The 25,103-nt window shown below is 38.6% G+C and overlaps 1 protein-coding gene across 2 annotated transcripts in view; it reads left to right on the forward strand.

Annotated features, from left to right (window-relative positions):
- Positions 1 to 25,103, forward strand: part of CLVS1 (clavesin 1) — a 100,288-nt gene that overhangs the window by 26,831 nt on the left and 48,354 nt on the right. For both annotated transcript variants that reach the window (XM_051771229.1, XM_051771238.1), the window contains exon 3: positions 7,179 to 7,353. In XM_051771229.1, coding sequence (XP_051627189.1) covers positions 7,179 to 7,353 — 175 coding nt within the window. The remainder of the gene's footprint in view (positions 1 to 7,178; positions 7,354 to 25,103) is intronic.

Genomic DNA, 25,103 nt, shown 5'->3' on the forward strand with positions numbered 1-25,103 from the left:
TCATGTACAAGCTATCCATTTTCCTCATTATTACTACAGCTGTGCTTTGAAGGAACAGTATCACAACACCGGCGAGATCACAATAGGAGATTAAAATGTACCTCAAACAGTACCCTGAGCTGTGACAGTCTGTTCCCATGTGTCATCTCCTAAATTTCAAACAGTGGAGACCACTAACCTGAAACTACCAGAGACTCCCTGACTGTGCTCATGCTGGAATGAACTGTTTGCCAATCTTCTCCGAGCTACTCACAAGGGACATTGCATCTGGGACTAGTGAGGCAAATTATGGCAGTGGCTTTGTCAAACTGATTTATTGATTGCACTTAGAGGTTGTAGCATAGGTCGTTTAATAATTTCCACAATATCTTAACACAGTGACTGTGATTGTCACTTACTCCTTCTCAGTAGAGAAATTTGCACAGTGTGCAAACATGAGGAGTTTGCTCTGGGTAGTAAAAAAGTGAGAAAACCAGTAGTGTGTATTTCAGAAATACTTAACTCCTGAAGGAAGAAAACAAAACCACAGCAAGAGGAATAGCCCTATTGCATCTGAGACTGAATTCCAGCCTTTTGTCTCAGCAGCAGGCTGCTAAGCAGAGATCTACACTGCTCATGGGAGGTCCGCCAAAACATTAGCCTGATGTCTGGGGTGTCACAGATCTTGTGCTGTGATGGCTTGCAATCAGTTGCCTTCTCCATTTGGGATCAAGTTTCTGAGGGCTCTGGGAGGGATTTTTTTTGAACTCTCCGGACTGAAAAAATTTTATGCTTTATCTTGGACTGATCCCCTGATAGATGGTATGACACTTCTGTGAGCTTAGGCAAAGGGAAGAACAGATACCACCTTCTCCTTCCCCTGTGTAGGTCTGTGGTGGAAGTTGGTCCAAGGTTGTGAAAAACCCCAGCACCTGCAGTCTCCCTTCCCAAGCACAGGGGCTGCAAAGGTCCCTGACAGCCAAATTACACATAAGAAAGGGTCCTTGCTCAGTCACATTAACATCAGGGAAAAAGTATTCATTTAGTAAGGGTGCCCACAATATGAATGAGTGTGTGTAGGAGGAGATTTGTAACACAGGCTTGACTGTGGAGTGTGTAATTCGTGGGCTATTGGTTGCTATGGAGTTCAATTGAAGTGGAAAGTGACAGCAAAATAAACCCTCATAATACTTTTATATGGAAGAACCTTCTTCAGGAACATAACAAGGAGAAAATTTTTATATATTTTAGATAGTCATTGAGAGGCAATTTTTGCACAATAAAAGAAAACTGATGCAGTTTTTTTCTTCAGGTTTGTACATTTCCCCTTCACTGGAAATGACAGAGGTTTCCAGCTCATTCCAAGCAGGAATTCAAAGCCAGACAGATATCTGTGTGTGGATGGCCTTTGTTCAGTTTTAAACTAAGCCATGCATTTCAAACGTCAAATACAGTTCAGGTCTCAATCTATGCTATTCTTTGTATCCAATGCATTATTGGACTAAGTACTTCTGAAGAAAAAAATCAGTACACTTATCTATCCGATCTGTTGTCCTAGATGTAAAGTTGCTTGTGAATTTTATTTATAGAATGACACAGATGCTGTGGGGAAAAACTTGCTATCTTTTCATTACAAAACAGGAGAGATGCCTGTTTGAAGCTGACTTACTGGAACAACTAAAGATAGCTACACTGGATGTGATAGAAGAATAATTTGGAGCTCTGACATTAACTTAATGTAACCCATGTTTTACTTAGAAGTTTTTTCTGCATGTATTTTGGTTTGACAGAGAAATAAAAAAAAAATATGTGATTTAACTTGGGCATGACAAAGAAGGGGTTGGTACCCTACAAAATAAGAAAAAGTCCTTGTATTATTGTGCAATAATTTTTCCAGTTTACATGCTGGTGAATTTTTAATATTTTTTGCAGATAACAAGTTTAAATGACTTTGAATTTTTCTATGAAGGAAGTCACACATAGCAGGTCAAAATATTTTTTGTGAATATTTTCTATGAATGCAACCCATTTCCTCTGTGAATTGCAGACAAGCCTTACTAGTTTCTGCACATATATGTGCTATTCAGACCTCAGGCAGATGAGACAAACAAGCCTTTTTCAGCACATGAGTCATCTGTGAGCTCCTCTGTTCAACTGTTCATCCTCTCCAGTACAGGATTAGTCAAGTGTGTCACCATGTTTATTCATGATTCTTCATTTTAAACTTACTCTTACTGGTTATTCTTTAGCCAAGGGCTACCCTGCATTGTGTATGGTTCATATGAGGGTCCTTTCCTCACCAGAAGGTCATAAGATGTGAAGATCAGGTCTTACAGAGGTTGCCATTTCCCTGTGATACCAAAGAGTCAGGGTAGTTACTCATGATCATAAGTTTGAATCAAGACAAGAATCCCCAAGGACTGTATGTTAGTAATTTCCAGTACTTATTTCAGCAGAGGTGAGGTTTAATCTTCTGAAATAAATGCATGCATTAAAAAAACCCAAATGTTTTTCCAAAAACACATTAATGGAAGTTGGGACTTTCTTTTGTTCAAAAACCAGTGCTGACTGGATTCCAAGGGTTTTTCCATGAATAGCATACCTTGGCTGTGTGTGGGAACAATTAGAAATAATTCTTCCTGGGTTGTCCCTCCTCCACCTGCATTGATCTGCTGTGTTGCTCGTGTCTCTCTTTCTAAGCTTTTCATAGAATAACAGAATCATTTAGGTTTGGAAAACGCCTTTAAGATCATTGAGTCCAACCATTAACCAAGCACTGTCAAGTGCACCACTAAATCATGTCCCTAAGCGCCACATCTACACATCTTTACATGTTTTTAGGGAAAGTGACCCAACCACTTCTCTGTGAAGCCTTTTCCAGTGCTTGCCAACCCTTTCAGTGAGAAGATTTTTCATAATATCTAATCTAAAGCTCCCCTGGAACAAATTAAGGCCATTTCCTCTTGTTCTATCACTTGTTACATGGGAGAAGAGACTGACTCCCACCTTGCCACAACATTCTTTCAGGCAGGTTGTAGAGAGCAATAAGGTCTTACCTGAACCTCCTTCACTCCAGGCTAAACACGCCCAGCTCCCTCAACCATTCCCCACAAGACTTGTGCTCCAGCCCCTTCATCAACTCTGTTCCCTTTCTCTGGACATGCTCCAGCACCTTAACGACCTTCTTGTAGTGAGGGACCAAAACTGAATGCAGAACTCAAAATGCAGCCAGCTTCTTGAGCTCTGATTAGCTCAAATAATTTTGGGCAATCTGAAGATGTTTTTCTGGTCTTTCTTTTCTGCTTCCTCTTCTGTGTTTTACTCGCAGTAGGAATCCTCCTTGCAGGGCAGTGCCAGCTCTCCCCACTTAGAAACTATGTGTGCATTTTTGCTCTCTGTTGGTGATTTTTTGTGTGGGAAGGGAACAAAGCGAGATGTGGTCTCTTACCTGATTTTTATCTATGCCATGTTTGCAGTTCACTAAATGTTATTGAGCTTTGTCCAACTTCTAAGTATTAGAGAAGAGAGGCTCTTACTGCATACTAACTTAGGGATGTTCAGATGAGTTGTCTGCAACCACCAAGATAACGGCAGTGGTCCAAAATTTGTTAGCCTGCTGTCTTGTGGGACAGTTGGTATTTGCAGTGACAATTTGTTTTTGCTTACTGCCAGACAATCTTAATGGCTTCAGCTGCCACTACTTCTGTACTTTCATACTTTTAACTGTCTGAATAATCCAATTAATTTCACTAACATGCATAAAACAGAGCTTGTGCTTAACTATTCAGAAATAGCAATGTCAAAAGCCTTTACTGAAACTATCTTCTCCAAAATGTATCACTTTCTTTCAGCATCTTATTTGACCCCTTATTTTCCAACCATCCCTCAGCTTTATTATTCATGTATCTCTTCAAAATGACTGGTGGTAGATACATGCAAATAGATCATTTAATTTTCCTGCAATGTCTTTATCCTCTTTAATTGTTCCCATTGCACCCTGGTACTCCACTGAGCCTTTTGGTTCTCTTACAGCCTGCTTACACCTCTTATAATTAAGTAATTTCTTCTTATTTGTTTTCATGTTATGCCTTTGGCTAATCTCCCCACCAAATCCCTCAGCTAAACCATCTTCATTTTTGCTTTACATTATTGTTCCTTACCACTAGCTTCTGTTGGGCTAACTTCCCATTTTCCAAAGGGTATTTGAAGAGCCTCTTTTGTGGTACCTTTCCATTCAGCCAAGGCAGATAGGCACTCTCCCTCCCTCCTCCTTTTTGTCTTTCTGAGGCTTGTGCAAATCTTTTGTAGCTCATTAGTGGCTCACTTCAGTAAGCTCCATGCTGAATCCTTGCAGGACCTTACACATTTCCTTTTGTGTAATAGTAGTTTGTTTCACTTTTTTTTCTGTGTGAGAGGGTTAAACTGGTGAGGAAGGGGATTGAAGGAGGGAAGGGAACATTAAGCAAAAGAACAAAAACTGAAGCAAGTGGTTCTGTGTTCATGCATAGAAAATTATTTGGATGCAAATCAGTCATACAGCTGAATGATTTGTCTCAAAGCCCAAAGATTAAGGAGCAGAGGGCTTCAGCCTCAAGTGGCACTCCGTCTGATTTCTATCCAGACTCTGCATTCACAAAACAGTGTGCCTGCAAATAAACCACCTGGAGGACTTGTATGCTGCTTTCATGTCTCCCTGTACTCATCTGAAAAACAGCTTTGTGTTCACAGTGAGTTATTTACTACATGATGTCTTAAAACTGCAAATAAATAGAGAAGGGAGGGTTGTAGGCAGGGAGAGAGACAGATTAATTACAAACTAAGAAAACTGGGTGCCATATCTTCCAGGTAAATAATTTCTACTGAAAGTACAGGGAAGTTCAGGTGAGTAATTGCTTGATAAACTGGCAATATATGTAGACACACAAACAAAGACTGGGATTTCTCAGTATAGAGTCCAAGGGTAAGATTTTGAACTCAAATATTTAATTGTTACTTAGAATTTAAGTGGACTACAGAAGATGCTTTGTATGTACCATTCCCAGATAGCCCTACTGAAATAATTATGCAGGCTTTAAAAACATTAGAGGTAGCAGGATCATAAATATAAGTTTGAATGTACTCCTAAGAAAATTTCTTCCCGCAAATGGAGAATGAAATCTTATCACAGTGTGGCTCTGTTTTCACACCTTTGGTAATAACAAACATCCAGGTCATTCTAAGGGTCACAACCTAAATCGAAGTTAGGATTATAGTTAAATTGAAGTCAAGATTATTCCATCTTCCCCAGTCTAGCCAGAAAGCCCATCCATGGGTGATGATATTATTCTGCACTGATGCCAATAAGAGTGCAAAGAAGCATGTGTGTGAGCATGCTTTTGGAGCTACTGCACACCTCTGGGAGCTTCTGTGGGACAGTTCTTATGGAAGGCTGACCACCTTGAAGAGGAATGCTGGGGTAGTGTAGGATATATTAAGTAGATAGGTCCAGGGGTATATTTGATTTTTTCACGTTTGAGAGTGTAGTCATCTGATGATGCTGCTTGAAAGACGTCATTTTTTTCAGCTGGGCAATAGGTAGTATATCAGAGTTTTTCAAAATAAATTTAGGCTAAAAATAAATGTCAAGTGCCAGTCCAGTCAGTATGCCTTTACCTTACATTGCTAAGGAAATACTTTCTCAGTTTTTCTGTTTAGCACAACTTCCCCACAGGATTTGAAAAGGTCAAGGTTGTCCTGTAACTGTAAATGAGGGAGGGGTGATTTGGTACCCAGCAGCAACAAAATTAAATATCTTGAAGCTCTATTTATTGTCTCAGCAATTATACTTCAGAGAAACTTCTAACTTTTACAGAAAGGCAGAGTTCAGAAGTAGCTTTTTCAAGGAACCAGGTCTTTAGAGAAAGAACTTACATTTCCACTCAAAACATGCTGAGAGAAAAGAGCAAGAATAAGAAAACACTTCACCTTTTTCCTCTGATAGAAATTTACCATGTGTTGATGCTATTCAGGGGTAGAGGTCTTGATGGCAGAGAAGTTAGTTTCAACTGCACATAGGTTTTTTATCTCAGGCAGAATTTGAAGCAATGCTCTTGAAGACTTAGAGGACTTGTTTTAAAGTAAAGAAAACAGCAGAAAAGGACTAAATTAAAATCTCCATGGGAGAACATGGTGTGAACCTTCCCTGTAAGATGCCTCAGGCCTCATCAAAACTTGAGAATTATGCAGAGGTTAAGCAGATTGCATTAGCAGTATGTTACAATTTCGTTTTAGACAAGGTTAAGCTGTAATTTCTGAAGCTTTCTTTATTTCTTGTTCTTTAAAAGAATCTATTGTTGTAAATCATCTGAATGGGAAGGACAGATGAGAAGAACTGCCTGATTCAGCTTACTCAGGTGTAAATATGGACTAAGTCATTAAAGTGTCCAACTGTTTTGTAAAATGCATGAGGGAGAAGTAGAAAGTGGCCCAAGCTTCCCAGTACGGACTTGGACATTAAAGAAAACATTTCAACATTTTCTTCTCCATTACTTGCTATATCCTTCATGGCCTCCAAGGTTTTTAATTATTCTCCAAGAGCTGAGGGAAGCCTTGCAGCCAGCTTATCGTAGCTGATAATTAATAAAGAGTTCCCATTTTAAATGGGTGTAACCATTTTTCATGTTGCATTTGGTTTGCAGAAATAAGGCAACAGTCAAACTTTATTGTGCAAAGCCTTGGATTATTCCCTCCACTCAAACAGGAAGGCACCTAGTTGTAACCATGTCTTTTATACTTTTATTGTACTCATTTATTCCCTTTTCTGAAAAGAAGGGAGATGAACAAGGAAAAATGCTAAAGTATATCCAAACGAGCAAGAGTTTAAACTGATAGCTTGAATTTGTTTCATTTCACCACAGACAAATAGTTTGCCAATGTAGCTTAACTAAAATCTATTGTAAGGAATGCCAGAAGAATTGAGGAGATCTCATTCAGTGTTTATTTTTTCCACCAGTGAGCGAGATTTATCACACTGAGGAGGGAAATGTGAGTTTTAGAGCAGGAGCTCTTTAATGACATCTCTGAAACAACTCTCTTTTCAGAAGAATTCTACCAGAATGAGTCCCTGTACCTCGCTCATGCCACATCCACAGCAAAGCTGAGTATCTTGAGGTTTGAAGATAACTGCAACCATTGATTTTTTTTTTCTACTTTGGCTTTAGGAACTCCTTCATAGATATCCTTCGGGCTATTCTACTTTCCTTAGAAGTGCTCATCGAAGATCAGGAGCTTCAGATAAATGGCTTCATTCTAATTATAGACTGGAGCAACTTCTCTTTCAAGCAAGCCTCCAAGCTTACACCATCTATCCTCAAACTGGCCATTGAAGGGTTACAGGTAAGTGGAGGGTAACACATGTACTTGCAACTTTTATTGCTACAGACAGTCATTTTTGTCTCATCAGGCACTGGGCAAAGTGAAGGGTATAGAAAATAATCCAGAATGCTTTCATGTCCCATGTACTTGCAGCATAGATTGATTTTCAGACATCTCCTTTTGTCTGTCTTTCACTTCTATTTCAGCCATAAATCAGTGTAACCAATATGTGTGTTACTTAATGCAGCATTAAAAGAAGGAGAGTTAGAGATTTGAGGTTTAATCCATCAGAGAATTTGGGGGGATTAAAATCCAGCAGTGTCTGCCTTCTGGAGTGCGCAGTCCACATGCAAGCACATATGTGTGCAGAGGGAGGGTGGTAGGAGAAGAGAGCAGCTCCCTGAGCAGATGGAAGAGTGCTGTTGTGTTCACATGCATGTGTTTGAGTTGGAGGGAAATGAAGAAGAGGGAGGACAGGCTCCCTGTTGTGCCCTCATTCTGACTGCCTTTATTTGTCACACAGGATCCTGTTACATTATGGTTCAGACTGTTCAGGGGCTGCACGTCCACTTGGTGCTTGCAGATAAATAGGAGCAAGCTTAAACCATGTGCTGTTACAGGGTTAGGTAGTAAGGAGCAACCTGAAGATGAGGAAACCTGAGGATGAGAATAAACTGTGGTGCTCAGAAAGGACTTCTTTCCACTAAAGTCTGAGCCCATTCCTGCTGTTAGACCTGAGATTGATTTTTAGGTCTAAAAGTAGTCTGACATAACCTTATTAATTGAGGGCATTTGATAGAACTCAAGGACTATTTAGGTTGTAAGAAGCTCTGGAGATCACTTTATTTGACCCCCTGCTCAAAGCAGGGCTGACCTCAGTCTTATACCAGGTTGCCCAAGGACCACATACTTCATGTAGCTACATATTTAAAAAGAGAGATTATAAGTTATTGAGTTTTCATTTTATTTTTAGTACTTACTAGATATCCTGCAGTCATAAATACCTCAACAATAATTTTCCATGGGGTGCGTATGTTTATTTTAACTCTAACTTATGTAATAGAAAGAACAGTTTGTTCAACTAATTTTTTGACTAACAAATAGTCTACAATTAGATAATAATTGTCTCTACTTCATGTTATTATTCAAAAATGAGGTAGAAAAATCTGCTATCAGTTTTAAGCCTGTGTTCCCCTTTGTGAGGAATTTTCATCTATTCTAACAAATTAGAAAGTCAAGCTGTGCAATTAGTCCTTTGGACAATACCTTGTCTTTTCCTGCTGATATTATCACTTCATTCTCTGGTTCAAAACAACCCCTCCAATCAGAAGGAAGATAAAGCCAAGTGACATCCACAAGAAAATCAAATTCTAGCAAGTCGTCCTTGTGCCTGCCCAAATTTTGCTTTTCTATCTATTTGGTAGGAGTCCAATCCAGCCTCCACCCCGTCTGATCTCTGGCCATGGCACTGCCAGGTTGCCTGCCTACAGTTTATTTACAGTTGTTGGCAACAATATGTTTTGGGAAGTACTGAAGCCTGAGATTACCAAAGCTGATCTTAAGATTGTGCCATTAGCCTTACATCCTGTGCTGGGCAATTTAAGGAGGCTGCCTTTCTCATGTCTGTGTGGGCACTTCATTTCTTATTTAAAGTCAAGTTACTGTCATCTTCTCTGCGATTACTAGAAATATAACACTCTTTAAAAGTACAAATTGGGATAACATGTCCTAGATTTAACTAACCACTGGATTGATGAGTTGTAGGAGTTGTGAATGCTGCACTCCAATTTACTAGGCTTAGAAGCAAGTCATTCATGCTCATAAAGCACATATTTAGCAAACAGTGATGGTGGGAACCTTTTAGTTTTGGGGTTTTTTGGCTCTCACTACTGCTGTTGAAGTATTTTCATTGAGACTTTGTTCTAATATTATTTTAAACGAACTACTGCTATCCTAGTGTAAAATTTGTGTAAAATGTAGTTGAAGTGGAGATGAGACTTACATACAGAAAAAGTGTCACAATATGAGTTGCATTGGAGGCCATTGAAAGTAAAAAAGTCAGGTCCTACTCTCATGAGCTGATGATGTCTGGAAAAAATTGAGATTGTTTCAGTTCCTGTTTATTTCCCACAGCTAAGGCACTGGGAGTGTACAGATCCTCAGATAGGCAGATAATATGGCTATCTCAATCTTCCTTTATAAAAAGAAATTTTGGGTTGCATTAAGTCCTGTGTAAGTCTAAGTGGATGGAAAGAAAATATTTCTCTCTTACAATTTCTACTGGAATTGAACCCATATGTTCACATGTGGATATCTGGGCCAGGAACTTTTAGCCTCTCTCTATGTAATGGTAATTTTAATGCCATCGCTGAACCATTTTCCCATAGTTTCTTAAACTCTTATTCAGTGTCTCAGACCACCTCATTCTGAAATATAGAATTGCTTAAAAATAAATAGTATTTAATAATTTATGCAGTTGGGTTTTTTCTTATTTTCAAGTTACTTTCAGCCAATTAATATATTGTCACTTTTGTGTGTGTATGTTTGTATTTAATGTATTTTTCCTCAAGTTGCTGATGCAATGCATTATCATTAAGTGCAGACAACAAGCATTACACAGATACATATGTTAATTCATCTTGTGTTGTAAAACAAACACTAGTCAAATCTAATGAACTTGGCTGCAGAAATTAATATATTGCTATTACACCAGCTGATCAGTTCCAAATACTGTCTGTAAATACTTAAAAAGATGAAGTAGGATTGACATCACCATGTCTGAATGCACATTTTGCTCAATACTACTCCTTGTTCTGTATGGATTTCTGTATGTATTGCATTACACAGACAGTTCATTATAACTCAACAGGGCACCTACTCTGTTTCTCAATTATGCTATTTAATGACCTAAAAACAGCCTTATGTCTCCACTTTAAACTACAGTAGTTCAGATGCTAAACAAGTGTTTGTACAGTGTGGTAATTCTCATTATGTCACAGCAGTGCAGGGATGAATGTGTTCTTAGTGCCTAAACCCTCTCTGATTAACAAGCTTTGGTGTTTTATCACAAGACAATTGCTACTGTATGCTTTGAGCTCATGCCATGCTCCTTCCTAGACCTTACTGATCTTTTGAGTTTTAACATATTGAACACAAGATTGTCATGTGGCTGGAAACGTGGGGAAAGAGATGTGTGTAAAACCAATCTATTTTGCCAACAACTTGGTGAGTTTTGACTTCTAATCCTTATTCTTTTAATGTGAACAGCTTTTCTCCTTCACAGCATATTTTTTTCCCTGTTTTCTTCATCTGTGAAATTATAGTTCTCTGTGTGTCATGCTGAGCTTACAATTATCCTGTGATAGTAGACAAAATTTAATTATGGCTTAAGTTAACCAGAGACTAATCTTTTGTTATTTTGTGTAGCGGTTTAGAAGCATCAGAGTTCAATAGCAAAGGTAAGAAGTCCATTTGCAATCATGAAGCAGGTATAGCAAGTAAGAAGTGGTCACTTCTTAGTATGCAGGATGCTTACTACTAACCACTGCATTTGGACACCTCTAATAATCATGGGAAGTGTTACAGTGTACAGGTTGTGTGTCCTGTGAAGTCCAGCCTTTTTTTTTTTTTATTTAATGGTTATTGGTTTCTGGTCTTAGGATGTAGTTACTTTGTCTTCAGACAGGACTTTGATTTTAGGGTGCTTCTACTAGTGAGTATAGAGAAAGACTGCTTCAGATTTCTCCAACACCATAGCTATGCACTGCAGTTTGTGTACATGCATGCACATGACAATTTAGAAATTCCATCAGCTAGTACTCTGAATTGAAATGCAACAGCTTCTCTATCAGCAGCCAGAAATATTCCAAAACCTTCAAAACAGCAGGTTTGACCTCACCTGCCATTTTTTTGGTGAAAACTAAGCCAGAAGGCCATGGTCTACTAAGACCCAGCTGAGTGGCTTATGACACAAATCAGCCAGCTGGATTCAAAACTGACCTGAAGATCAGGTTTGCAATCCAGTGTACCTAGTACTGCCTCACATAAAGGTTAACTTGCCCCAAGGCTGTCTCAAGGAACTGAAACAACAAGTAGGGTGAATGGTTATTTCCTGTATTCTTTCTTTCTCTGATAGTTGTCACATGCAGTTCTACTCATATGTGATGACAGTGACTCTTAAAAAAGAAGCCCTATGCCTACTTTGTGACAATGATGAATCACTGCAGGAGTGCTCTTTAGGGTTCAATAAGGCTTTGATTTAGATGTCACAGTCATTACAGCAAATAGCAGTAACAACAGGGAACAACCAAGATCTGCAAACAGGAATTTGTCCCCAGATTTTCACTAGTAGTAGCTTGACAGAAGATTTGACCAACAAAGTACATTAGGAGATCCATTACATTTTTTTTTTTAAATTATCTTCAGTTTATCATAAGCCAGTAATTTCTGGGAGGAGAGGAAAATTAAAGGAAATCAATAATGCTTGACTTAAGAACACTTTAATCAGATACTGGTATAGAAAAAAATCTTCTGAAAAAAATCTTCAAATAAGGGAAACTTGAATATGCTTGTCTTAGGAAATTGTTCAAGATACGTTTGTCCAGAATAGTTCTAATGTTCAGAGGAAGTCAGATAATCAAAGTAACAGGTTTGTTTAGACATTACCGGAGATTATCTCACTTCAAAATCTGGAATGAAATGCCAGATTATGGAAAACTCAGTCTGTTTAGAAATGTACAAAGCTTTTTCATCTTTAATATGAGCAATAGATATAAAAAGTCTTTTTATAAAATTTCCTCCAACTGTAATTATGTGGGATCGAGAAACTTACTGTCAGTTAAATTGTAGAAGCAAATTACTTATCTTTTGACACTATCTTATACAATCAAATATTTTTCATTTTGTGCTTCAGAAGGAGGAGCTATAATATAAAATATTCCCAAAATTCAAAATAGAATGTAGAGCTTGAAGGAAAAAATGCAATTCAATATTATGTCAAAGATGTAATTTTTTTGTATGCTTGTTTTTCCAAATCTTAGTAAAAAATATGAGCTTTTAGACCTGATAAAATTTTCAAGTGAAAAACTTTTTTTTCCTGGAACAATGTTTTTGGAACAGAATTATTATGGTGAAATATGTTTCCAAATTTGTCTAGAAAAAAAAAATCTGGAAATTTGTTTGTTTCAATAATTTTCATCTGGAAATCAAAATACTTAATATTTGATTTCATTATGAGTGGTAAGAAGCACATGATTTCTGTCTTCATGGTTAGAATCTCTTGCTTTTTGAAATTTGAAATCAAGCTGAAGTAATGAAACAATATTTCAGGTCAGCTTGACCTGGGTTAGTGGGCATAATCTAATATTTGTTATGGTCAAACTGGGCATGTGAACAGAGCCCAGGCAGCCCCCATGCATCTGGAGACTTTACCAAACTCTCTGCTCTGCAAACTTGATGTTTCCTTCACCAGCTCAGACCCTGGAGCAAGGAACTGACTCTTCTTTTCTTGTTTAAACACATTTGTACTCTGAAACCCGAGGTAAATATGATCTCTTTGACTGATTAAGTACTTCCAGTTGAACTCTTTATGAGTCAGGTGAAGGATGTAGGCTATAAGATGTCTTGCATAGTAAGTACAAGATGCAATTAGTTTTTCTGTAAAGTTTCTGAACATAGTACTGCTGTTACTTGAAAATTTAAAGTCAGTGAGAATCCACATCGTCACAAACTGAAGAACACTCTAAAAAGTCTTATTCTTGCTCAGCCTTTCTGCAGAAATCTGTAGCATGAGGATGAGTCTGCCTATGCTATGAGTATCCTATGATGCTATTATGTCTCAACTGGTATATATAACTGGTCCTATTAACAGACCTATTAACAGCTCTCTGTCATTGCCTACCAAAGTCAGAACAGATAAAATCCTCAGTGACATAAGACAGGCAAGTAAACCATTTGTAAGCACATGTATACACTGGCTTGGACAAGGACAAGCCAAAAAAACCTTAGTACTAAATACAAAAAGCCCCTCAATGTAGATTCTAAAGCTGTTTATCTCTGGGCAACTAACTGCAGATTCAAAAGATTAGATTGTTTGGCTGATCCTCAGTTTTTGATGTTGAAAATCTGGAAGATAAGAGTGAGCACAGAGCTGAGACCAGTTGCTGGGACAGTGTAAATGGCTGGGGCTCTGTGCACATCTGCAGAATAATGCTGAACTGTGGCAGCTGAGAATCAGTCTTCTTTCCCTTCCCCTGTTAGAAAGAAACCTACTTGAAGGCAGACTGTTTTTTCCTTTTATATCCAGAATTTAAAGACTTCAAAAAATTAAGGAAATATTTAGATTTTGGATTTTGTGCAAAAGCCTTGTCATTATCTTTCCCAGGATCAGGAAACTGAAGAAAAGGGATTATTCTAGGTTGGGTCCTTGAAGATGGATAACTGGTCCTTTAGTTGTGTCCTACCAGAGGACAGGCAACTTCCTCAGAATATAAAACCAGGATGTTCCTGTGCCATAATCACGGTGTGTTGATGTGTCCAAAAGGCATGTTGTAACTTCCCAAACAAGAGTCCCTGCTAATAACTCTGGAAGACCTACTAGTAACTCAGGCTCATGTTCATAGAGGCAAGATAAGCTATATAAATGTGGGTTAACCTACAGAAGGGGACATGCAAATCTTGTCTGTGAAGAAAATATAGACCTCTTCCTACTAAGAATGGTTGAACTGTTTCTGAAAAGAGAAAGCTTCAATTTCTAATGATCTTCAGTGACTGGAAAAATGGCTACAGATCAGAATTTAGCAGATGTTGTAGGATGCAATTAGATATTCTGCTTCCTGAACATATGTAGCAAAAAAACTTTCTTGATTTCAAGTCCACTGCTCGTATGAGATGTCAGTCTGCATATTTACACAGGTATTTGAATGAAATAATTAGCAATATGTACACATAAAAAATATACCTTTTTTTTTTTTTTTATTAAAGGCTGCCTCAGAAGTTCCCAAATCTGTTTACCTAGTTACCTTCCTCAATATTACAATGTGTTTCATATTAGAGGCCTGTGTTGGATGGCTGTACATGAAGTTACAGCTTACAATGATCTTTTAGTATCCATTGAAAGAAGGTCAGTTTGAATCATTCTAGAAACGCTCGTGCTATCTGTCTCCGGCAGCTGCTGTGATATGTAGAGTGAGTACTCTCTGAGCTGTCAGTGAGGTGCCTTTGAAATTATAGGACACTAGAAGAGGGATTGACTCAATTTATATTAAAAAAAAGGTAAATAAACAGGTTTTGCTCTCTGCAAAAGAAGACCCATTCATTGTGCGCTTGTCATCTCTAGGGAGTTGACTGCAACAAGGAAAAAGAAAAGCATAGTAGGCTGTAGACTCACATTTGTCACTTGAAAACTGGAATTAACTGCTTAGTATAATTGATCAGCCCTACCATGTTTACCAATTGAATGCTTTGGGGCTTTTGGCTGTGAGTAAAGGATAAGCTGCAATGTAGATATTTTAAGTGGAAAGTCCTTTTTAATGCCAGTTATTATGCTTTAATAAAGTTCTCATCAATTTGCTGATAAGCATTAGAAAGAAAGAAAATATTCTTTCAGTCCTGGCAAGGAAATGTGAAAGTTTATTTAATTAAGTCTGCTTAGAACAGAAGGTAGCTGTTTTTTTACTGGTAGACAGTAAAAAGGCAGCTAGAGCTAACACCAGTCGTGCTTGAACCTTCCCACCAATATATCATGTTGTATGTCGAACCTTTCTTCCTCTCATAAAATGTGAACATGGTCTAATGTACTTGCATTAATTTACATTATCCCTGTCCTCATTAATTTCATAGAATTTCAGGAGTGATGCATCCATGACATTTGTTTAACTTCTCTGACAACTCTGAAAGCTTTTTTCTTTTTAGCATGGAAACTGAGTGAATGTATCCTGAAGAGAGTGTTTACTACAGATAACTTCCTGCTGTGAGAAATATATAGAGTGATTGTGCAAAAGTATAAAAGGGCTTGCATATACAAAACTAAATCAGAAAGATACAGAAGTAGTGACATTTCAGTGAGCTATGTGCCAGCGGAGTAGGTACTATTTTGTTTGAGATGGCAATGGATGTGGATAGTGAGATGGAGTCAGAGCAAGAGGAGGAGTTGTCACTCTGATATGACTCTACACTGAGACATGTGGCATGGATTATCCCCTGAGCACAAGTAGGTAAGAACTTTGTTGTCTCTAGGAGAGGACTCATATTCTTCACTAACCACTGCAGGACTGAAATTCATGTTCCCTGGGAAAACAGCTGTGACAATATAAGATCAGTTACCCCCTTACACCTCCTGCTCACAGTCCTCTCTTTAGCACATGCCTTCAAGGATGTGCTGCACTGGTGGAACTGGCTGTGTGTCCCTGACTGATGGTATGGAAGAGCCAGCAGCTCAGGTCAGTGCAGGAGAGGGCTCTTGGCAGGATTCTGTGTTCACTCTGCTTCTCTAGGCAAGGTAATAATTTCTGGTGCAAGTTTTTAACAAAGTGCTGCAGCCACCGACATTCTAAAATTCTGCGGAAAGGCAATGATTTTGAGTAACATTTACCTGCTTGTTGTTTGACTCAACTATGTGCAGAAAAACAGGGTTTTTTCTATAACACATAACAATTCTCTTTAAAACCTCATTTATTATTATTATCTTCTCCTCCAAAAAGGAACTTATGAATTCCTCAGACTTTGTATGGTCATACCTATTTGTATGGTCAACATGGTGAAAAGTGACTACAAATTTTTCAGTAAGTTTGAGGTGAAGTCCCAACTGATGCAAATGGGACTTATGCCATTGCATAATTCCCAAATTCCAGACCTGTTACACCATGTCAGGAAGGGATTTTCCACTTCATAAGACTTTTCTAGGCTTCCAGAAAGTGTCCTTCAATATCCGAGTGCTTTCTGGAAATTTTGTACATCAATTAGAACATTTGCCTAGTGATCTTGAAGAACTCTGTTTTGTTCTCAAATGTTTTTATACCTCTTCTTAACTGTGTAAAACTTAACACTTGAAACAAGCATTCCTGAATAGCAGGGGTTCTTGGATGCAAAAATGTCAACCTCAAATATCACAATCTTCCAAGGAAAGATGAAAACATCAAGTGAAATGTTCAGCCTACTTCCTTCTCCCCTCATCTCTACAACTTGCCCCCCACTATGATTTGATTTCAACAATAGGAATTTTTTGAGGAGAAAAGAATTTCATTGGAAATTCATCCAGTAGCTGTACTGCTCTGTAATTCAAAACTTCCTATAACTATTTCAGGATGTGTTTTCCATCCCTTTCTGGTAGGCATGTATTAGACCTCTCAAATGTGCATTCTGCTTTTCACTCTGAGCACACTCCCACTATTTCAAATTATTTGCAGTAGAAGAAGCTTAAAGCATGACTAAAGTGTAACAAAAATAATTTCCATTTCAGAGTAGGCTTTCTAACCAATTCCAATCTGCATGCAATAAAAATGGAGCTAAGAAAAACCATAGCTAACACAAGTACAATTACAATGCAAATATTCTTCAACTAGCATATACATTTAAAAGGTTATTAAATTGACAGGTTTGCAGAAGAAAGGCAGAAGTATGAATATATATGTGATGAGCAAAATACTTGATCACTCTGTAAGAATTACAGAGGGTAACAGCAGAACTTTCAATGAACTGAAAATAGAATTCAAGCTTACCTAGTTTTATAGGGTAATATAAATCTTACTCTTCTATTTTCCAAGATTATTTAGAAGTAACTTTGAATTAGTAGGTGTGCTCAGTAGCATATGAGCCCAGTGTCTGGAAAAGATGGTTTCTTGTGGGTTGGTGGGAATACCTGTGTAAATGGACATCTGTGGTAGTTACAAAGGGTCCTTATCCAACTTTTGTGTGAAGGTTCATGAAGAGTCCCACTAACAATCTTAACTTGGTTTCGTGTCACTTGAAATTACAGAGAAGCTGAATTTAAAACTATCTCAGGAAATAATATCGCCCCCATATAGCACAGATAACATTAACCTCCTTGATATGGTCCTTTCCTTTATCATATAATTTATCAAACTCATTACTAAGTGTGAAGAAAGCTACTAGAGGACAGTCCTGAAGAGATAAGGATTCCTGAATCTGTAGAGTAACTGAAATAAATTAATTGGTACAGATAAAACTTCTGACTTAATTAATCAAGTGGGCTTTCCACTAACATTGGAGACAATACCTACCACTTTACTCTCTTAAAAATCCCAAACATTTGCACTCAAAACCAACCAGTCAAACCCCAGTTTCTGTTGCTGGCCACTGTCTTTGCTTAAGCTGAGTCACCAATCACTGCAGCATGGAGACTGTAGTCATTTGGCACCATGTGTGAAAGAGCCTCTTGGAGAACTTTTCACTCAGAAATAAATAAATACTTTGGCAAGAAGAGCTGTGTCTTATTGAAAACAAGATAAACCCCATTTCCCTGCAAGAGTCTAGCTGATGTGTAACACCCCACATATTCCTACCTGACATGGATATGTGGGTTCAAAGGGTTTTCTGGTCACCTAATAACAATTGTTGCTCAAATAAGAAGGACTGCAAATATTAGAGCAGTTCAACCACAGCCATCAAGTCAGCTAGCCATTATCTACCTTTCCCACTTCCCAACCTCCCAGCACTTTCTGTACCTTTGATACTGCTTTCTCCTCTAAACATTAAAAAGATAAATAAAACTGTGAGGTAAACCAGGTGCGCAAGGTGTGCATTCTGTGGTGCTGAGCTCATATGGCTAACAATGTTAGGTATTCAAACACACAAAATATAATTAACTATTCAAGAAATTTCCCTCCTCCAATTTGTTATACATGCCTGAGTGAATGTTAATGGGGTCACATAGCTCTTTGAACTGCTGCTGACAGAACAATAAAGAGTTCCTGTGGTTTTCAAGAAATAGCACAGTATAATTTTGCTTGCTTTGCAAGGGCATTTCTTAATGATATCATTATACCCCCTAAACTCCTAGTCCACTCTCAGAAGCTAGCAACACTTCAAATGACAAGTTACCTTCTCCCCAGGAGAATTGAATCTCAATTATAATTTATAATGTGTTACTTACTCAGTGAATATTCCTTTCCTGTGCCTCTGAGAGGTACCAGCTATGGTATTTTAATGAAGCACCCCTGTTTTATAGCCTCTCTCCTCTGAAACTGAAACAATAGCATTTAAAGAGCTAGACCCCTTATCCAGTGTGCTAAGTGAGGAAGGCAAATAAATTCCATTTGAACTGTCTTAAAGGACAATGAAAATAACTTAGATTTTCTTTGTTCCAGAGATAAGTTATACCTGAACAGTATTGCCTGAGAACATATAAATAACCTTCCTAGTAAATTCCTGCCATCTGTGATAAAATTGATTCAAATGTTTGAAGTATTGTACTTTGACTCCCTGCACCACTTTGAGCTTGTTTGTTTTGCAAAGATATTCTAGGCAAATTAGCTCAGGAATGTTTGTTAAACTAACAAAATATGTGAATGTTGCTATTAGCTTGGGTAAATTTATTTGGTATCTACCTCTAAGGATTGCCCAGCTTTGTGTGTGTGTATAGGAAAAAAAAAACAGAAAAAAACCCCAACCCTTTGCAGTAGTTCACTCCTTTTCTTTGAAGCTAATGCAAAGTACACCTGTGAGACACCAGGTTTAGGACGAAAGAAAAAAATTCTGGAAATAAGCTTGCATACTTATAGAAGATTTTTCAAGTTAATCCTCTTTGATGTTTTTCTTAAATTGGAAATTTTATATATTACAAATTCTGTAACACTATCAGAACACAGTTTTCAGAAATTCACTTTTAACAGCAAAGTGATTCACTGGACATGCACACTGTTGAAAATAAAAACCTGAATGAAAGGCACTTCCATGCAGTTAGTTGTCAGGTTGCATTTTTCCCTCAGCAGCAGTATCTCAAATCTGGGTCTACTCAAATTGCCCCAGGCCGGTCAGTACTTATCCATGCCACTGGCATAAACAGGGACAAACAATTAAGGATTGCAGCATAGTGAATGCTCAATTATGTCACCAGCATTACAAACATGATTGTGGTAACCCAAGGCAAAAATCATTGTCTCCTTTGTTTTGTATATTTGGGAGGAGATGTCCAAGCCCAGAGAGCAACTTCATGCCACCTCTCTCCAGAGGCTGTGTTTTCAAGGCAGACTTCTTTGAATCTGGGCTGGTTGGCATACTAAAAGAAATGTAAAATAACTGTTGGCAGGAATATTTTATTAATGATGAAACATCTGTTGATTTCTGCATATATTGCATCCTGTTGAGAAACCTATCACCTCAGTAGGGACAGCCCTGGAATATGTACATAGGTGAAGACTTTGAATCCTTCTGATTTCTTTACTGTTCAACTGTTGTTGCATGTGAAACAGATCTTACATCCTTTAAACAATTCAAAATGCTCTTTGTACATAAATGCAGCAAACCACCAACTTCAAAATTATTTGTCTTTTTCTTTCTATCAACCTTTTTGCGCTTTCAGTCATGAGCCAACTTTTCCACTGCATTTCTTCAATCAGTAACCAGCAGCAGAACTTTGCAAGCTAGAATGTTGTTACACTGCCATGATGGGAGATCTTGTGAAGCAGAAAAGCTAATGCTGTATCTCGGGTTTTTCTGGTTGTTTTTTGCTTGTTTGGTTGTTTTTAGTTCAGCATCAGAACGATGTAAATGAGCTCAGCAGCAACATATCAAACGTTGATAAGCTTCCTGTTGGGAGGTAGTAGAAGAAATTTTGGAGAAGTTTGTTTTGCTAAATATATCAGAAAACTTACCATTTCACTTTTTCTTTTGTTGCCACATCTCCCATGTTCGTGGTGTTCTACCCTTTCTCATATAATTTCTTCCTGAACTTCAAGGTACTGTGTCTTCAGAGATTTTCTCTCTACAGTATGCAAAGTTTAGATAGTATTTAATACTTTTACCATGTAAGTTTTGCAAAAGCTCTGACATGTGAATGGGTAGAAAGGATGGACATTTTTCAATACCTGACACTGTTCCAGGACTTGTGTATTATAAGCATATGCTAAAATGTTGTAAGAATACAATAAAAGTTCAAAAAACACCCATTCATTTTTACCCTGCAGCAAAAGATAAAATAAAAATGCAGACAAGTTAAATAAAAGTGGAGTTGGCCTTTAAGATACAACTTTCTGTGTATTTTTATATCCTGAGGTTGCATCTAGTGGAGCAATAAACAAATTTGGACTTGTGAAGCCATAGCAATTCCAAGTGGGATGAGATTCCCCCAAGAAGTCCAGCTGTTGATGTCATGTTTAAAATCTAGATCCAGCAGAAGCAAAGCTTTAGACACAAATTCATGACAAATCCCCTCTCTGCAGGCTTGATGTTCTCAGTGAGGCTGTAATAACTGAAGTTGGGAACTATTACTATGAAAAAATAGAGGAGCACAGGGCTTATGCTTTACCACTATCTCTAGTGGCACCTGGTACTTTCTACTAGCACAAGGGTGAGGAGGTAGCAAACAAACCAGGTTTGGAACAAATGAAAGGAGGCAGCTTTTCCTGCAGTGTGCTGCAGACCTGAAAGTTCTTACCTTGAAGGATATGTGAAAGCCACATGACTTCAAGAGACACTTGCAAGAGAAATACAGCAGCGGTGATGAAGGAGACAGGAATCATGTCAGACTCTAAAAGCTGAGAATAACTGAAGACTATGATCGTGTTGAGTGGAGACAGACTTACCTGTTCCTCCCCTTCCCTCAGCAGCTGCATAGGTCAGCTGTTCTAGAGAGAGGATACAGGGCCCGCTGGGTCTTTGGTCTGGATTGTATGGCCACCTTCTGCTCCAGAAACAGCAAGATTTGCATCTGTCCTCAGTGATTCCCACAAGTACTGCCGAGTCACAGTAACAGTTACAGAACATTTGTTTCCAAGAGTCCAAAGGCACTAAGCAGAAGTGGCACTAAATTTTCACCTTGCACATAACAAATAGGACAACAGACTGTGGTGACGGCTCAGGGGCAGTTCTTGGCACTGCAGGACTTGGTTCTCTGCTTGTCAGTGCAAGTCAGTGGCATCAGGCCGTGCATTACTGGTTTATAATGAAATACATGAAAACAAATTAGCATTGCCACTTATGAATATTGATCAAGCCCATTGTATAGAAAATACAGTGACTGTTAAATACAGTCAGTCAGTGACTCTGTTAATGATGTTACTGGCATGGCAGTAACATCAAACACCAGTTAATTTCCAATTTCTAGCATGTAGGAGGGATCTACAAATATCATCTTCCAGGTGTACTAAATAAAGAAGATTTGATTCTGTTCAGTATGGTTAAATGAGCAAACAAACAACTACTATGTCCCTGATCTCCCCCAAGAGAGGGAAAGAACAAATCCTGGAATGAAATAAAAGTGTCTGAGCCAATGCTGTGTAAGCTAACAGGAAATCATTATGTATATATTGCCCACCCCTCTAAGCTACATGTTTCGTTTTGAAATAAATCTGTACTGGAAGGCATCAGTAATTATTTCCATTTATTTTCTGCTTCAGTGATATGTAAAGCTGCAGTTTTGATATGGCTTGCCAAGTGCCTCCGTTGATTTACAGAAAAGGTTCACAGGAGGCAGAAATATTTGCCTGAAGGATAAAAATGAATATATTCAAGCAAACAGGATGCTAGCAAAAATGTAGTAAATTCTGAAATTTAGTGGAAAACTGACGGCATTTCTCCCTGTGCTTATCTAAGCATGACCACAGAAGAGTTTGGTGGATCAAAACCAAGGAGCAGTTAGCCATCCCTGCTGATCTATCACCTGTTCCTAAATCTCACTGTCACTATCCTGGTGATAGTGACACCAGAGGACAGAGTGAAGGTCTGGTGGGTGGCTGGTCCAATCAAAGTGGGTGTGGGCAGGAGCTGCTGAGCTGAAGGTCTATTTCTCCTCTTGTAATACTGGAGTGAGCACAGCCGACAGGAAGGGTAAGGAGGGAAGACCCACAGAACCTTTTCCTCCACTGTGTCAAGATACGTAAATGCAAAAAAAAAAAAACTTAAGGCTCTTCCTGTGCATTTGCAGTCAAGGTTTTGAGTCTCTGAGGTGCTTTCAGTTAATATCAAGACTGTCTGCTGCCATGAAGGCTGGAACCTTTTTCTTTCCACTTTAATGAAAGCCAAGTTTTAATGCAATATCACAGTAACTTAAAGCTCAGTCTTTAAGGAAGTCTTTGAAAATCACAAGGTTGATTGTCAGTGCTGCTTCTGTGTCTCTACCAAATAGGTTATATATGCCCTCACTTCCTTGCAAAGTCCGCTTGGGATGTGGTTGTTTCTGCTGACCTTACAGAAGAGACAGATGCACTGGATATGGTTGTGATGGCAATGGGATGGTGGTTAGGATGGACAGAGAGGCACAACCTCTCTCAGCAGAATAACACATAGCATTCGTTACCCTAAGCAAAATTTTGTGAGCAGCTCCAACACTTCCCTTCTCACCAAGTCCACATCTAAGTGTTTTCTCATGGAAATTATGTTTGTTTTCAGCTAAAATGGTTCATTTCAAAAGACCACCTTCCTTCTCCTTTGGATATAATCAAAAGAGCTCTTTGTGGTGTACAAGATGTACAGAGACTGTCATTGCTTGCTTTTGCACAGTGACAATGTTTTTTTCCCTCAGAGAGAAGGGTTAATATTTAAGAAATCATATTCTTCCTCTTCATATCAGAGAAACAAGGCTTACCCTGAGGATGAAGTGCTTTGTTGCCATTTGTTTACACTAACACTGAAGAATCAGACCAGAACAGGAAGCCTTATTTTATTGCCACTTGCACACCTCCTGAACTCCCATGAAATGGGGATGAGTGAAAAAGGAAGAGCCTTACATTATTGCTGATTTAGCAGGAAAAACAACCTTCATCTTGTCCATTGCAAAATGGGCACAGTTTGATGTGGAGACAATAAATTCAGAAAATTGTTCCAGTGATATTAGAAAAGCCTTACTCTTCCTGTTGAAAGACCAGTTCTGACCAGAAAACAGTGATGTGTGCTATCAACCACTACAGCATCTTGTCTAGGATGTCAGTAGATCCTCCACCATCTGAGCTATGCTGATGAAAGCTTTCAGGCTTTCTTGAAGTTCTGTGCTATCCCTAGCTAGATTTACTGTGCAGTTTGCAGCCAAACACTTGCTGAAAATTCAATGGCTTTTGCTATGCAATAGTCCAGGCTAGGTTTTCATCGTGCTTTATTCTAGCCTTTAAAGCTCTGAATGGCTAAAAAACAAGGACTCCTACTTGTCCAGTTCCACCCAGTAACTTTTGAAACCTACAGCCTACTTCTACTGCTGTAAGCTCTGTTGTACCCTGGATTTTTTATTCACCTCTTTCTTTAACACTAGCAGTGGTGTCAGCTGTGAGGAAAATTAACATGTATAATTTACAAGGAAGCACACATGTTCCTATACTGGAACAAGGAGATTTTGAATAGGAAAAGGTCTAAATGAGGCACCTAGAAGGGTTTTGTTATCCAGGTGGTCCTTGTGCCTCCTCACAAAGCTATTTTATTACAATGAATGGATTAATAAAGAGTATCTTCACAGTGCCTTGCAGGAAATACTGTGCTATAAATGGAGAAGAATGAAGTGGCTTTTTCAAAGGTAAAAAAAGGTTTAACAAAGTGATTTATCAAATCGCCTGCATTGTTATTGTGATGGTAGACCTCAATGGGAAAAAAAAAGGTTCAGTGAGAGCTCTGCATCCTCCATGAGAAAGGAAGAATAGATAAGCACCATCAAGGTAACATCTCTGGTGTGAGAGGAAAAGAAAAATATGTTTTAATTTGAAAAGCAACTGTCTGCCATCAAGGATTGGTAGTGAGTTTTTGCACTCTGTATTCCACCCATGATGATTTTAAAGACTCCTGCAAAACAAGAGAAGTTTTTGCTGACACAGCAGTCTGCCAGCAGGCAGCTGGGCTTCGGGGCACTCAGTCAATGGTATGGCAATTATTTACAAAGAAGAACAAGTAACCTCTAATTCTTTGGATCTTAGTCCCCTTTCACCTCCTCTACCTTCCTTTCAAATATAGGGCTAAAGAGAGGGAAATAAAGGTAAAAATGCTCTCTTTGTTGTCAGAGGTAAGGGGTGGAGGGAAGGAAAAAACTAACGTGCATTTTCGAAATCCTATAAAAAAGGCAGTTCCAGATAAAACTGTAGAGTAAAAGTATGGAAATAAAGGGTCTAAATACATCTGGTTTTCCTAAAATAGATCCTACTTTTAGTTACTTACATCCATTTAAAGTCCATTTCTGGGAACCACAGCCTGTATTTAGGTTTTAGAAATCCCTGTGAGATGCAGGAGCTGAGTCATATCCTCTGGGGGCAGGCAGTAAGGGAGGAGTTGCTGTGGGTGAGGAAAGTGGGCTCAGAGAGCCATGGAAGCTCATTGCAGTGAGTGCAGATGTTGCCAGATGGTGCAAGCAAAGGTGAAGGATCCAAAACTGGAGAGCTGAGCAGCCATCACTGCTGTGAGGCTCCCGATCACAGAGCAGTGGGAGATAGCAGTGGAGAGACTGGGATTGAAGAGCGGGGAAGTTGGGGGATTTGGGCACAAGGAGGTTTGGAGCAGAAGGTTGGAAGAACTGGGGGGATTCGGAGCTGGGTGGTGCTCTGGATGGTTTTTTGGGGAAAAGATAATGGGTAGTCTGGTATGCACTGTGAAGTTTTGTGAAACTCTGATCTGAGATGGATATG

Source organism: Manacus candei, unplaced genomic scaffold (genome assembly GCF_025592945.1).
Source record: "Manacus candei isolate 608988 ecotype Guabito, Panama unplaced genomic scaffold, ASM2559294v1 h1tg000008l, whole genome shotgun sequence".
NCBI classification, from domain to species: domain Eukaryota; kingdom Metazoa; phylum Chordata; class Aves; order Passeriformes; family Pipridae; genus Manacus; species Manacus candei.